At 40.9% G+C, this 16,268-nt stretch overlaps 1 protein-coding gene across 5 annotated transcripts in view; it reads right to left on the bottom strand.

Moving 5' to 3' along the window:
- The window catches only part of zgc:66433 (uncharacterized protein LOC321250 homolog), a 46,022-nt gene that overhangs the window by 21,452 nt on the left and 8,302 nt on the right, over positions 1 to 16,268 (bottom strand). For 4 of the 5 annotated variants that reach the window (XM_055224972.1, XM_055224970.1, XM_055224971.1 and 1 more), the window contains exons 2-6: positions 11,692 to 11,774; positions 8,269 to 8,410; positions 6,088 to 6,214; positions 478 to 585; positions 53 to 97 (exon numbers count right to left, since the gene is read on the bottom strand). In XM_055224972.1, coding sequence (XP_055080947.1) covers positions 53 to 97; positions 478 to 585; positions 6,088 to 6,214; positions 8,269 to 8,410; positions 11,692 to 11,774 — 505 coding nt within the window. The remainder of the gene's footprint in view (positions 1 to 52; positions 98 to 477; positions 586 to 6,087; positions 6,215 to 8,268; positions 8,411 to 11,691; positions 11,775 to 16,268) is intronic. The other variant, XM_033973670.2, reaches the window with a different exon arrangement.

Genomic DNA, 16,268 nt, shown 5'->3' with positions numbered 1-16,268 from the left:
ATAGTAACTATCATGGTATCACATGATAAAATCCATGGTAAAGAAGTCTAACCTCTCCAGAGTCCAGACTGATGGAGCTGTCCCTCTGAGGTTTCGTCTGAAACAAGAAATACTCACTGACTCAGGTAGTAGTAACAGTAGTAATAGTAAGACAAGGCAAGTTAATTTGTATAGCACAATTCGTACACAAAATAATTCAAAGTGCCTCACAGAATAACATAAATAATCATCGTAAAATTTGCATCAACAGCAGCAGCAGCTGTCGAAGTAGTAGATGAAGTAGTAGACTGCAGATGAAAACTAGCTGTTTAGCTATAATCTGGTGCAGATCATCTCTGTTTTATGAGCATAATGTCTCTGTACATTGTCCCTTCTAATAAATAAAGACTAAAGACTAAAGACTAGTAACAGTAGTAGTAGTAGTAGTAGTAGTAGTAGTAGTAGTAGTAGTACTAGTAGTAGTAGTATTTGCAGTACCTTGCTGGGTGTGTAGTCTGGGGGGCTGCAGGGTAAGCCATCGTCCTCTGACACTGCTCCAGTATCATGAGTCCTTTTTCCACAGAGAAGAGACTGCTTCAACTGCATCTGGAATGAAATCCACAACCTTAGTAAGGCTAACCACTCTGACATTGGTGTCTAACCCGCAATGTCTGTAAGGCAAACAACTCTGCCACAACCTCCTTAATGAGTGGAAGAGACAGGATAACCACTCTGTCACAGTAATCGATATTTTTTATCCAAAATTTTTCCAACAAAATAGTGATTTTTAATCTAGATCACAGTTATAGATGCACCATGTAACTTTTCTTTACGTAGAAAGTTACACAGTACATATCTCCATAGATACAAGCAGCTGCAGTCACTGGGCCAAGTTACAAGCCATATCTGTGGAGAGGTGACTTCACTCACAGTAAGAATGCATGTTTTTAACTGTAATTGAATAAATGTATCTGTTGCCCTACAGTGGATTATTGCTGATATGGCAACCACATCTCCATACAAGCAAGTGTTCTCATGTCTCTCATGTCTTTCACCAGAAAAGTTTAGTTTGTGTTATTTTGTCCATGGTTTCAGAATGATGGAAACATAGGAACATATATAAATATTATATGGGAAAAAGTCCTATAACAGGAAGACGAGACCAGGAAATACAAAATTTATTCGATACTCAATACCGATTCTGATACCAGGATGATACTAAAAAATACTCTTTCTTTAGACAATAGAATGTGATTTTTAACATTAAATCCTAGTACTTTTATATTTCCATGTGCCTTAGAGCTGTGTCATCCAGGTTGGTTCCATAGTGGTTGATGGGTGTATACTAGTCTATGTGGTCTTATACTTGCTCTGATATGGTTTAAGATCATTCTAAATCTATTCAGGAAAGGTTCATTTCTGTCCTGTGAATATGACTATTTTAGAATCGATACCTGCTTAAATGGTAAATGGTCACACAATACTTTTCCACCTTTGAGGCACTCAAAGCTCTTTACATGAAGGAACCACTCACCCATTCACAGACACATTCAGACACCAAGGTGTATTAAGTGTATTGCCAAAGGACACAACTACAGCAACCTGTGGGTCAGTGGATCTGACCACTCACCCAGTGATGTTTATGTCGTGAGCGGAATGTGAACCGCCAACCTTTGGATCAGTGGATAAACACTCTACTGAGCTACTGTTACCAAGCTAGTATCTAGTAATAATAATAATTTTGACAACCCTAGTGCTTTCCAGAAATTAAGTTAATTTATAATATTTAGTTGACACAGTGAATCATGTTTTTACTTCCCGATCAGTTTGTTATCAGAAGAATGTATGGACAGCGTAGTTTTGTTGAGTTAACATAAAACCTGGCTCTGAATGACCTTGAATTAAAGTTACAGAAAGTAGAGATAAGATAAGCCTGAGTTAGTTTGAGTTTCACTGATAAAATGTAAAATAAACACGTACACTTTCACTGCAGGAGGTGAGAGATGACAACCGAAAACTATTAGATAATCAAGATAGGGAAATAAAGGGGGTTATGTATTAACAGGAAAACATTGTGATGAATCTAGACAAACAAAAACAGGACCAAACCAATCCAGGACTAAACTAGAACTAAACCAGAATTTACTCAGGTCTAAAAGTCATCTATATTAAAATACATCCAAGACTAAACCAAATGAGTTCTCAACTAGAACTAAAACAGTTCTAATCTGGGACTACACTGGGATTAAATCTGGACTACATTAGGGTGAAATTAGAGCTAAAGCAGATGTCTGGTTCACCCTAAGTTTTTGTCTTAAAGTTTTTGTCTTTAAGACATCAATAGTCCACCCTAAGGACAAAACCCCGAGCCATAAACAAAGTAATGTAGTCTACTCTATTCAGTGTAATGAAGAGTGCAGTGAGCGTTATATTGGAGAAACTAAACAGCTACTCCATAAGAGGGTGTACCAACACCGGTGTGAGAGTTCCTCAGGACCCCAATCTGCCATACATCTCCATCTCAAAGCAACTAACAACTCCTTTAAAGATAGTGAAGTTCAGATCTTAGCCAGAGAAAAGAAATGGTTTGAGAGGGGAGTTAGTTAGTTTCAGATGAAACTGGAGACAATAGATGTTTACAGTTTCAGTGTATTTTTTTTTTTTTATTTAAAAAAAGGGACAATGCACATTAATCAACATTACAAAAAAATGTAAATGTGCCAAAGTTAGCTGACTAGAGCTAATTTTCATCGGTTGTCCCCAGGCCAGATGTAACAAGGCAACCCAAGAGAACATTCATATCAAAAACATTCAAAGATAAGAATTAAAACATATTGAAAAACAATATAATGTGGACATAATTCAAAATATGTACATTTACAAATACCTATTTACAATTAATGCTCACAAGACTGAGTTTCCACAAGCCATTTTTTGGCATTCTTTTTAAATGAAAAGAATGATGGAGACTCTCTAATGGCTTCAGGCACTGTGTTCCACTGCTGGGAGGCTTTGACTGAGAAAACTGCCTGACTAAAGGCTGATCTTCTGTAAGGAATAACACAGTCTGCCCTCGCTGCTCCTCTGGTCACTCGGCCATCACTAGATCTAAACTTTACGAAATCACCCAGTGACGGCGGGGCAGTGCCATGTTTGATTTTATAGACCAAGCAGATGTTTTTAAATTTAACCAAATTATTCCAATTCAGCAAATTGTATTTTTGTAGAATGTGACAATGATGATATCTGTAATGTTTTTTATCCAATGTTTTAGTTAGCCCCTCCCCTCAGATAGATATAAAGCAGTGGCCACTATCAATCTGACCAAAACTGAAGAAGCGGATTGGATGAGCGGCGAAACGTCTTCACTCTTACGATTTGTCCAGTTAATAGATTTGAACTTCGTCTTTTGCTACAGGGCTAAAGCAGGACTACAGACTGAACCAGGACTAAACCCAGATTAAACCAAACTCTAGATGAAGACTACACTAGGACTAAACTAGATGTAACCCTGGACTAAACCAGAAGTAAACCAGGTCTAAACTGGGATTAAACCAAATCTAAACCTGGTCCCAACCAGGACTACGCAAGGATTAAACCAGGCGTGGCTAAATCAGGACTAAAGACAGAACACCAGGACTAAAGACAGAATAAACCAGGTCTAGACAAGCACTACCCCAAGACTAAACCAGATCTAACCCAGTACTAAACCAGGTTTAAACCAGGACTAAACCAGATCTATACCAGGTGTAAACCAAGACTAAACCAGGGCTAAACCAGGACTAGAGCAGGACTTTCTGATTTTATGTAGTCTCCTCTTATCTCCAGTCTTTCGTTACTTTCTGAGTTTCTTCTTAAATGTAAATGAGTTCAGTTTAAAGCCTTTTTGTTGACTGTAAAAACACATTGCATTTGTGATAAATATAGAACAGCACAGACACAGTTATAGTTCAGATGGATTCTTATGTAACGTCTATGTTTAGATCAGATCCAACTGATCCACTGGACTCAGGACTCAGGCAGAGCACGAGTTTGAACACTGTCAGTGTGACGGATTTTACATATGTAACTGAATGGTGATGCAGCACCAGTGACATATGCTGCCACACTCCTTCAAAAAGTGCAATTTTAATTCATTCATTCATTTAAAGAGGGAGTATTATGGCAAATTATTTTTTTAAGCTTTCTACCATGTTATAACATTGCTCCCTCATCAAAAACATGTCTGAAGAGGTTTTAAGTGTCAATCCATGCATGTTTGAGTATTTTAGCCATCCTGCCTAGGCCCTGTTTGAAACCTCATTACAATTATCTGTAAGATTCTGTCCAATGCTCCACCTACAAGCTTATGTCACCCATGCTACAACATGACAATTCTCCATAAATATTCAAAAGCATGGTTCAAAACTGTACACAGCAACTTGACAAACCTGATGCAATGTGCTGTAGTTTCATAAGCGGGAGGCATGCTGATTGTGATGTGATGTCACTCTCAGGGGGAGTGATTTAGTGCAGAGAGCGAGGGAAGGCGGGACTCAGAGCGTCAAAAATTAAAGTGAAACTTATAAAACATGTTAATACTTTGTTTTTGGTGACTATAGAATTTTCAAAAAAAAAATATAAATACGTTACGTGTTAGCAGTTAATATATCAATAGAAGTGTAATGCCCCCTCTTTAATACTGATATCTCTGAGTGGGCCCTGAATGTAAAGCTTCGAGCCTTAACACAGCTGCAGTACATCCAGAACGCTGCTGCTCGGGTCCTGACTACAACCAGCAAGTACGAGCACATAAGTCCTGTGCTCAGGTCTCTGCACTGGCTTCCTGTAGCTCAAAGAATAGACTTTAAAGCAGCTCTGCTTGTGTACAAGTCTCTCCATGGCCTAGGTCCAAATTACATCTCCGACATGTTAGTGCCATATGAACCATCTCGCACACTGAGGACTTCAGGGACAGGCCTCCTGCTGGTGCCCAGAGTCAGGACTAAACATGGGGAATCAGCATTTAAGTTTTATGCAGCTAAAACCTGGAACAGTCTTCCTGAAGATGTGGGACAGGCCTCTACTTTGACAATGTTTAAATCCAGGCTCAAAACGGTTCTGTTTTTGTCCCTCCCCTCTCCTCTCTTACCTCCCTCTCTTTCATTACTCTGTTCTCTCTCTCCCCTTTCCACTGTTTTCTCTCTCTCATCCCTCTTCCACCATTCACTGTTCTTTCTCTCTCTCCCTCCCTCTTTCCTCCATCTCTTTCCCCTCTCTCTCACTCTCTCCCTCCTTCTTCTCTTCCTCGCTGTCTCTCTCCCTCACCCCCTTTCTTGCCTTTTTGCCTTTCACTGTTTTCTCTCTCTCCCCCGCTCTTTCTCCCTCTCACCCCCTCTGTCCTTTCACTGTTCTTTCTCTCTTTCTTTCCCTCTCCTCTCCCTTGCTCTCTGCTTTCACACTCTTTCCTGTGCTCTGGACCTTACAGACCTGCTTGTGTTGTGTTTACTATTCCAGATTAATCCTGACACAATCGGCTTTGGTGCTTCCTGTTTCTTCAGACAGGTCAGAGGTTGGAGGCCAAGAGGGTTATGACATCATCAGACACCTTCTGAGATCCACACAGTCTAGATCAGTATTCTGGCTCAGGTCTGGAGAAGGGCCCAGCTATAGTCCTGGCTCTTCTAGTTTACACCACAGATCAACAGTTTTGTGAATAGGAAAATAACAAGTTTAATAAGGTCTAAAAAAGGACTAACCCAGGTCTACACAAGGCCTAAACCAGGACTAAACAAGGACTAAATCAGACCCAAACAAGGACTAAACCAGGAATTTAAAAATGTTTGACTTAGACAACTACATTCCCAAACTTTAAAGGCAGAGTAAGTCGTAGTCTTTATGGGGATTGCATGTGTAAACTGAGATTAAGCTCATACTTGTCCAGGCTAACATGCAGTGTTTTATGTGCAATGGACGCAATTGTGAAAAATATTATTTAACACCAAAACATAAATAACTCAGTTACTACAGCTGTGTGGGTGAGTTGTCAGAGTGAATACATGCACAGCTAACTTACAGATAAGGTTGTCACTATTGAAATATACAAGTATACAATATATATAGTTTTACCTGCAGAGATTTGACTTTCCCATGCAGACTGTCCTGAGATGCCCCCAGAGCCTCGTGAGCCTCCGACCAATCAGCCGCAAACACAGAGTCATGTGACTGCGACCTATTGCCCAGCCCAGCCTCTGACCTGAAGCACAGGAAATAGGAATATTATATCATCATGTTTGTAGTGGTCTAAACTACAGAGTTAGCAGCTTTTACACAGAATAAGACCCCAGGCAGACATAGTGAGGGCATCTGACACACAGGGACATTTCAGAACATGTTTGTAGAGGTCTAAATTATAGGGTTAGCAGCTTTTACAAAGAATAAGGTGCCATGGAGACACAGTTAGGGCATCTGGCACAAAGAACATGTTTGTAGAGGTCTAAACTACAGGTAAAAGATTTTATTATAAGATAATTTTATAATTGTGCCAGCTCAAATTGCGATTTCTATTTGATAACGATATATTGTGTGGCCTAACTAGTGAATGAGTTGCATAATCTTTATTTCAATAGCAGCAGGCATCGGAAAAATAACAATGGGTTTATATTGTTAAAGCTTTGTCCAAGTGTCTTGCCAAAGGATACAATAACAAAAGGACAGAATTTACAAATTCTGAAATGGAGGAGACAGGAGAGAAAGTGAACCAAACATAATAAATTTTCAATTATTAACTGACATCAAATATAAATACTAATAGTTTAAAGTCTTAATAACAAAACAAGTAACAGTTTCTTCTTTGAAACTGCCTTATGGTCCACTCTTGGTCTTACGGTCCTATTATGTATAAAAACAGCTAACGCTGTAGTTTAGATCTTTTCAAACATGTTCTGAAATGTGATTGTTGTATTAATTTGTCAGTTCAGATTCCAGTCTTTTTGTCAAATCTTCTGGACGTGTTTAAAACGTGAACTTTGAAAAATCAGAAGTAGATCATTCCCCCAAAACATTCAGCTCTAGATCCACTTCACTGTTGCTTCCAAAATTTTGAATGTATTTGTCTAGAAGTTATTTCTTAGTTTTGAAGTTTATCAAAAAGTAGTGTCCTTATAATTGAGTCCTCTATACATTCATCCATTCTCTTCTCTGCTACAACAGTTTTACTTTCCATAATGGCTCATATCTGACATGTCTGGAGTACCCACGTTTCCCTTGCTTATTTATTTTATTTATTTAAAATGATTATGTCATCTTCAGTGAGGAGCACAAGACAGACCAGGAAGTGCCACAGGAAGTCAGCACCATGGAAGTGACATGGGTGTTTGTGGAATTAAAAACAGGAAATGTTGGAGCGTGTTCTAAGGTAGGATCAGATGCCCTGTCATTTAAACAGCTCTGAGAGGGGCAGATTAAGGAGGAGAGTAACTAAATAGAATTAGTGTAAAATTTGAGCAAATGACAAGATCAAGCCCGGCATTGGCTTTACAAAAGACAAAAAAGAGTGAAAGGTCTTAAAGGGACACTGTGTAACTTGGTGGAGGGTTTGCCACCTCTTGTATCCAGGGTGCTTAGAATATTTCACAGTGGCATTAAATGTATTTATTAACTTACAGACGTTTTATATTGCAAAAATACTTGGCCTGGTAGTGTCACCTGCTTGACTCCATGGATACAGAAGTTTAATGCCATACTGTGGAATATTCTAGGCAAAGCTATATGATCTCCATGGAGACAAGAATGTTTTTGCCCTGGTAAAACAAAATGTGTGTTTTGGGTCTTATTCTGTGTAAAAGCTGTTAACCCTATACAACCCCAATTCCAAAGAAGCTGGGACATTTTACATTCAGAAAGAATGGGAAAGGATTCCTCCTGCAAAGCTTCAACAATTAGTGTCCTCAGTTCAGCTTATTGATTGTTGTTAAAAGGAAAGGTGATGTAACACAGTGGTAACAGGCCCCTGTTCCAGCTTTATTGGAACGTGTTGCAGGCATCAATATGAAAATGAGTGAATATTTCCATAAAAAAAAAAAAAAGATTTATCAGTTTGAACATTAAATATCATGTCTTTGTATTTATTCAGTTCAATATAAGTTGAAAAGGATTTGCAAATCATGGTATTCTGTTTTTTGGGTGTTTTTTTTTTTTTTTACACAGCGTCACTATTTCATTGGAATTGGGGTTGTAGTTGAGACTTCTACAGACATGTTCTGGAATGTCCCTGTGTATCAGATGCTCTCCCTATGATTGGTCTCTCACCCATTCCTCTTCTCGGGCTGTTGCTGTTCAGGTGGTTTGTTGAGGTCTTCATTGGATGCTGAGTTCTTCAGAGCTCCAGATTCTTTTCGCTTTTTTCTCTTGAAGAACTTTTTAAATGTCTGGAACTTAGACTCTTTCTTCCCTATAAACAGAAAAAAAAATATTTACAGTAACACAATTTTCTTAGACATGGAAATGACTAAATAATAAGCTGGGAGATATTGACCAATTGTTTATTTTTAAATTTTCTCAATAATAATCAGATCATATTTTTGCATTCCTTCAGTCTTCTTGGTATTATATTGTTTATTGTATATCATTGTAACTTTACTAATATAGGTGTTGAAAAATCTCTGCTGTTTGCAGATGATGTCGTCCTGATGGCTTCATCAAACCAGGACCTGCAGCAGGCACTGGGCTTGTTTGCAGCCGAGTGTGAAGCAGCTGGGATGAGAATTAGCTCCACCAAATACCGAGCCATGGTTCACAGCCGGAAAAAGGTGGCTTGAAGTGAGTCGAAAAGCAAAGTCAATCTTTGTTCCTACCCTTACCTATGGTCATGAGCTTTGGGTAATGACCAAAAAGACAAGATTGTGGACACAAGCGGTCGAAATAAGTTTCCTCCGCAGGGTGGCTGGCACTCTCTTACAGATAAGATGAGGAGCTTGGTCACACGGGTGGAGCTTAGAGTAGAGCTGCTGCTCCTCCACATCAGGAGGAGCCAGCTGAGGTGGCTCGGGCATCTGTATGTTCCCTGAACACCTCCCTGGGGATGCTCCAGGGAGACCCAGGACATGCTGGAGGGACTATGTCTCTCGGTTGGTCTTGGACCGCCTTGTGATCCCACTGGAAGAGCTGGAGGAAGTGTCTGGGGTGAGGGGAGGCTGTGATCCCTGCTTAGACTGACACTCCCATGACCCACCGAATAAGTGGAAGAAAATGCATGGATGGAAGGGTATTGAAACAGTTGAAGAAATACAGTATATATAATTTTATACAAAACTATAAGTGTTTTATATCTTAAGAAATGTAAGTATTTTGGGGCTGATTCTTCAGAATGGAATTTATTGAGGACTGTATCTTGTATCTGCATTTGGAGTCATGTTCATTGTCTTGGTGGAGGTCTTGTGAGTTTGGGTCCATAAATCTGAGCTCATATAAACATCAGAGGGCCATTAGCGCCTCACTGGGAAGAACCAAATAAACAGGGACTAAAACAGGTCTGAACCAGGTCTATGAAACCACGTCTAAACCACGTCTAAACCAGGCCTAAACCAGTACAAAAAGAGATATAAAACAGAACTAAAACAGGACTAAAAGTGGATTAGCAGGACTAAACCAGTTGGAACTACACCAGGACTGAACCAGGTCTAAACAAGAACTAAGCCAGGTCTAAACCAAGACTAAACATGGACTAAACCAGGATTAAACCAGGTCTAAACCAGCACTGAACCAGGATGAAACCAAACCAGGTCTAAACCAGGTCTTGACCAGGACTAAACCAGAACTGAACAAGAACTAAACCAGGTCTAAACCAGGACTAAAGCAGGACTATTCCAAACTTGTACTTGTATTTCATGCCCTGTCTTTTATTTTTGATGTATTTTTGTCCTTCTTTGTTTCCATTTTTAGAATGCTGTTTTATCCCTGTTTGCGACGTCGTGTGGGGAATCCCACAGTTTACATAAAAATACACTTCAGCGCACAAAAATTTCAGGCATTTGAACCTCTGCTGCCGGACGTTTGAACCCAGCACAAACTCAGATTTATGAAGAAACACATCAGGTTAAGTACAGTGAATTAAAGGCTATTTTTGCACAATTGTGAAAAATGTGACAGTGCAGCACCAGGTAATTACATCAATTCAGATTAAGTATTGATTTAGTCTGACTTTAGACCAGGTTCAAGATGGATTCAGTCCAAGTTTATTCTTTATAAAGTCCTAGATCTGGTTTAGTTCTAGGTGCATCCAGTTATTGCTATTGTTAATTCTACTGAAGGAGCTGCTCTTGTTTCCATGGAGATGTTATTGCATTGCCTGAAATGTCCCACACTACAGCATTAAACATATCTATTGAGCAATGGCAAGGTGAGCCAAATCACAGTAAGAATGAATGTATGTTTTTTGCACCATTTGTGCAATAAATAGTCTGTACCTGAGGCGAGATAGATACGTTTAACGCTGTACTGTGGAACATTCCAGGCCAAGAAATAACATATCCATGAAGGTGGCAGGCCCTACACCAGAGAAGTTACATAGTGCAGCTTTAAAATAGAATATCTCAAATCTAATCATGAAGTTAAAATCAGAAGGAAACAGTTGGCTCTTGTTTATTTTAGACACAATCCAGTTTAAGTTTTAAAGGGCAAATCACTGTTACTACGGCTACAGCGTGAGAATATGGGTATGAGAGAAGAGGAAGAATAGAAAAAGAAGGAGGAGAGCAAAAGAGGGAAGGACAAAGAGTAACGCAAGGCAGAGAGAGGGGGAAAGGGAAGGGAGGAGGTGAAGGTAGAGAGGGGGGAGGAGAGCAGGGGGAAGAAAAGAGGTCAAGGAGTCTGAAAGAGAGGGAGGGGTGAAGAAGAGATGGGAGACAAAGAGGGACAGAGTAAGGGTGGAAAGAGAGGAAGAGGAGAGAGAAAGAAGGCAGAAAAGAGAGGGGGGGTCGGGAGAAAGATTGAGGGAGAGTGAAAAGGAGAGAGTGAGAACAATGGACAGAAGTAAAACAAGAGAAAGAGAGTGGGAAAGGGAAGGGGGGAGAGGAAAGTACAGAGAGCAGGAGCAAAGTAGGGGGAAGAGGGGAGATAGAGAAGTGAGGAAGAGAGGGAGGAGAGTGGAGAAAGGGAGAAAAAGAAGGAAAGAGGAGAGAGGGAGGAGGAGACAGAGTGGGGGAAAGAGAGAGAAGAGAGGATGAGAGGGGAAAAAGAGAGAGGTAGAGAGGGAAAGAGGAATGAGTATTGGTTTTGCTTATTTTCAGTGATAAAATACAAAGTGGCTCACATTACCAGTCAGTATCTAAAACTGTATACATATATTTTACTCTGACTAAAGTGTGTATTTAAGAGAATGACTCAAACTCTCCAGACCTGACCTCTGGCCTCCACAAGCCTGCACTTCCTGTTTCCCATCACTTTGTCCAGGACTAAACTGGGGACTAAACCAGGACTAAGCCAGGACAAAGCCAGGACTAAACCAGGACTAAACCAGAGACTAAACCAGGACCAAAGCAGGTCTAAACAGCGACTGAACCAGGACTGAAAGAGGTCTGCAAGAGGACTAAACCACGACTGAACTAGGACTAAACCAGGACTAAACCAGGACTAAACCAGGACTAAACTTTAACTAAACCAAGACTAAACCAGGACTAAACCAGGGCTAAATCAGGATTAAACCAGAATTAAACTAGGACAATCGGCTTTTACCTGAGCACTCCTCTGTTCCCTCTGCTGGCTCCTGATTGTTTGATACTTCCACTGGTGCAGATGCCATCTCTGCTTCTTCACTTCTGAAAAGAAAAAGAGGAGAGGGTCAGAGGATGCAGAGGGTCAGTGGAGAGGATCAGAGGATGCAGAGGAGAGGGTAAGATGGCGTAGAGGATGTAGAGGAGAGGGTCAAAGGGTGCAGAGGAGAGGGTCAGATGGAGCAGAGGATGGACCGGAGAAGGTCAGAGGAGAAGAGGATGCAGAGGAGACGGTCAGATGGAGCAGGAGATGCAAAGGAAAGGGTCAGATAGAGCAAAGAATGCAGAGAAGAGGGTCAGGGGAGCAGAGGAGGGGGTCACCAGAGCAGAGGAGAGGGCCAGATGGAGCACAAGAGATGTTTGTCTTTATCTTAAATCTTGGCATCTGAATCGTTTACAGACTTTGAGATAAACGGCTGCTTTGCATAAACAAATTTTGGTCCAAGTGTTTTCTGCCAAATGCTTCATTCTCCTCAGAAGAATCAGAAGAATCCAAAACAAAACCAAACCTCCTCAGTCTCCTCTTCTCTCACACACAGAAAATCACAACATTCCATGTGAGTTTTCAGAGCATAAATCACATGTCGCTCGATGTGTAAACTGTGACTGTTTTGCATGTTGGTCACATGCTTTCAGTCAAAGCATCAAATGAACCTTTTTGTGAGTAAATATTCAGGCTAGGATTCTGGAGTTCTTCGAAGGTTAAAGAACATTATGTACCTTTTCAAAACGACATAGACGGCAGCTGCTTGTTTACATGGAGATGTTATTCCTTTGCCTGTAATATCCCACAAAAATGACACTAAACTTATCTCCATGCAAATAAGCACCTCAACCTGGCAAAGTTACAGGTTAGATCTGTGGACAGGCAACTTTGCTCACAGTAAAAATGTATGTTTTTTTTACAGAAGTGTCAAAGCACTGTGTGTCAGATGCCTTTTCATCTTCCTATATTCCTGCGTATAGATGCCCTGCCATCCTCCTGCATCCGAGTCAGATACCTACCCCTACCGTTGATCCTACACCAGAAACTTTTTGACACACGGGCCACAATGGGTTCTAAAATTTGACAGAGGGGCCGGGCCAGGATATATATGCCTGTAACATGTAGCAAAGCATGAATATGCAAGGCTCATTTTACGAATTGTTTTCCAAATGCATTAATTAAATTAATAATTAATTTATTAAATTTCAGTTAAATACACACAGCAGAAAAACTTTGAATAAGGTTTACCCTTACCTATTTTAATATAATTTGGTCACACTCGGCGGGCTGGATTAATAAACCAAAGGGCCTTGTGTGACCCCTGGGCCGTAGTTTGCCCATGTCTGTCCTACACTATAGTTTAAGTTCAGACGGAAGTTCAGAAAGAAGGCCAGACTGACCTTCCTTCTCTCCAGGGGGACAATCTCCTTTTCATCTGAGCCATGCACCAGAAGGAAAGTAGTAAATTAAAGTAAATTAAGAAAAGTGTAATCCAAATCTCAGGGTAGAATATGGCTACAATATTGAGGGTCTAAAGGTTTATAATTTTTGCATCTAAATTGGATTCAGATTTAATAGCAATCATTTCTAAAACCAAAGGATCCTGGTCTATGTACTTCCTTCAGCAGTGCTTTGAAACAGCAGCTCACATTTGATAAAGTGTGCAGGTGCTTGTCCTTGATAGTGAATCCTTGGGCACCTGGCTTGTATGAATAAATGTGAGGTTTTAGTGGTGGGAGGGTCTGATTGGCAGACTCGCTTCTGTCAGTCTGTCCTAGGGCATCTCTGACTACAGAAGTATTGTATCGCCATCAAGAATGGTGTAAATGAAGATAGATGATAGAGCTTTGAGAGGCTTGTCAAATATGTAAAAGGCAAATGCATGAGTAAATATTAGTATTATCATTCCAGGATCCCAGAGAAAGCAGACGTGTGAATACAGAGACAGAGAGGAAGAGGATGCAGAGGTCAGAGGTTGTGGAGGCTGTGGGAAACTGGTGCTGCTGAGGAGGTCTAACAACATCAAAGTCTAACACCACTGTTTGACTTACCAAGGAAAAAAACACACGCCACACCAGCCCTGGGGCAACTTGCAGAGACAGAGTTTACAATCATGTGCCAACACATCTGCCACCATCACTCACACTCACATACATAAGCGACGGAGTGTCTTGCCCAAGGAGACAACGTCAGCTGGTCATTTTTTTCCAGGACCAAGACAAGGACCAAGACCATGACTAAGACCAGGACCAAGCCCAGGACCAAGGCTAGGACCAAGACAAGGACCAAGACCAGGACTAAGACCAGGACCAAGACCAGGATTAAAGAGGCACTATGCAACTTTTCTGGAGGAGGGTTCACCACCTGATTATACTATGGAGATGCTACTGTTTTGCTTTGAATGTTCCACAGTATGACATTAAACATATATATCTCCATAGAGACAAGCAGATGGTGGCAACAGGTCAAGTTACAGGTCAGATTGGTGGACAAGTGACCCCGCTCACAAAATGCATGCGTTTCAAGTTTCAAGAGCAAATAAAAAAGGTAATTCAATAAATGCAAGACAGATATGTTTAGTGCAATATTGTGGAACATTTAAGCCAAAGTAATAACATGATTTAAGCAATAATTGTATTGGCTTCTGTCTGCTTCTGCCTGCTTTGTCTGCTCCTGCCTGCTCCTGTCTGCTCTCTGCACAGATACAGGCCTTATAAGAACATAGAGCATGAGGAGTTGAGGATGTGAGAGTCATGTGACCTGAAAACTATGTAAACAGAGAGATGTCTGTACATACAAATGAGAGAGAGCTCCTCTGGTTTTGCTCCTCTGGCTCTCTTCCTGTCTGCTCCTCTGGCTCTGCTCCTCTGGCTCTGCTCCTCTGGCTCTTCTCCTCTGGCTCTTCTCCTCTGGCTCTGCTCCCGTCTGCTCCTCTGGTTCTACTCCTCTAACTCTGCTCCCATGGCTCTGCTCCTATGGCTATGCTTCTATGACTCTGCTCATCTGAATCTGTTCCTGTCTGCTTCTCTGGTTCTGCTCCTTTGACTCTGCTCCTACGGCTCTGCTCCTCTGGCTCTGCTCCTCTAGCTCTGCTCCTCTGGCTCTGCTCCTCTGGCTCTGCTTCTCTAGCTCTGCTCCTCTGGCACTGCTCCTCTGACTCTGCTCCTCTGATTCTGCTCCTTTGGCTCTGCTCCTCTGACTCTGCTCCTCTGATTCTGCTCCTTTGGCTCTGCTCCTCTGGCTCTGCTCCTATGGCTCTGCTCCTATGGCTCTGCTCCTATGGCTCTGCTCCTATGGCTCTGCTCCTATGGCTCTGCTCCTATGGCTCTGCTCCTATGGCTCTACTCCTCTCTGCTCTGTATCAGTTTTATTAGATTAGTGTAGATGGATTTCAGTCATATATTTTTGGAAAAGCCCGAAATCTGGTCAGATAAAATGAAACTTTATGTGGACAATTATACACATTAGTATTATAGAGTAAAACGGTCTGACCATGCAGTTTGGGAGAAATCTAAGAATTAATTAAAGGTTTGTAAAAGTTTTTGCAGACAGTTTGTGGACAGAGAAAATCCAGTTCATCTCTTCTCAGAGTTGTTTGAGGAAATTGAAATGCACCATGTTTTTCAGTCCCCTGTGATATTTTTCCTTTTTTCCCATTATAAGCAGCCATTTTTGTGTTGATTGGCTAATCCATCTGTCAATCACCCCCATCTGAACTCAGGAAGATCCACCGGTGACCACATTCACATCACTGTAAAGTAAAGAGAGAAAGAGAAAGTGGAAGGGAAGGAGGGAGTGAGGAGAAAAGTGGAGTAGATGTAAAGTGAATGTTAATGTAATGTTAGTAAGTTTATCACAGACCATGGGCCTCTCATTTACTCTTAACAAGTCCACAAAGCTGCAACATGAACTATAGCGGAAAAGAAAATGAAATTCTGTCAACTGGGCACATGCATCACATTCATATAGGCAATATGTGTGAAGTGTCTTACCTAAGGACACAACAACAGTCTCACATCAAAATACTGGGAATATAAAAGAACTATACTGTCTAAATAAAGAGTGCTTTTTATAATCATCGTGGTAATGGAATCGGTATTGAGTATCGAGTCTATTTCTTTGTATCAAAATTGAGTTTAGTTACAAAACTACTCCATTTAAAACACAGTATGAGTAAGTCCCACAAAGACGTCACAATGGAATTGTGAAATTATCAGACCCTAAAACCCTGAACTGTGAAGCAGGTCTGGACATGAGCTGAGGGGATGTCAAAACTGTGATGTTCCACTGAGAATCTGACTGATCTTTGTCTACCAGTTAAAAACACGACAAGGACTAAACATGGACTAAACCAGGTCTGAGCAAGGACTGAACATGGACTAAACCCAATCCAAGCAAGGACTGAACCTGGGTCTGAGAAAAAAGATAAAATCCAGACTAAAACTGGTCAGAAGGACTAATCTAATGACCTGATATAAGTAAAGACTAAACCAGGACTAAACTTGGTGTGAGCAAGATCTAAACCCGGTCTAAGCAAGAACTAAATCAAGACT

Source organism: Periophthalmus magnuspinnatus, chromosome 10, assembly GCF_009829125.3.
Source record: "Periophthalmus magnuspinnatus isolate fPerMag1 chromosome 10, fPerMag1.2.pri, whole genome shotgun sequence".
NCBI classification, from domain to species: Eukaryota; Metazoa; Chordata; class Actinopteri; order Gobiiformes; family Gobiidae; genus Periophthalmus; species Periophthalmus magnuspinnatus.
Note: the sequence above shows the minus strand (reverse complement) of the source record. Positions and strands in the feature narration are given on the sequence as shown.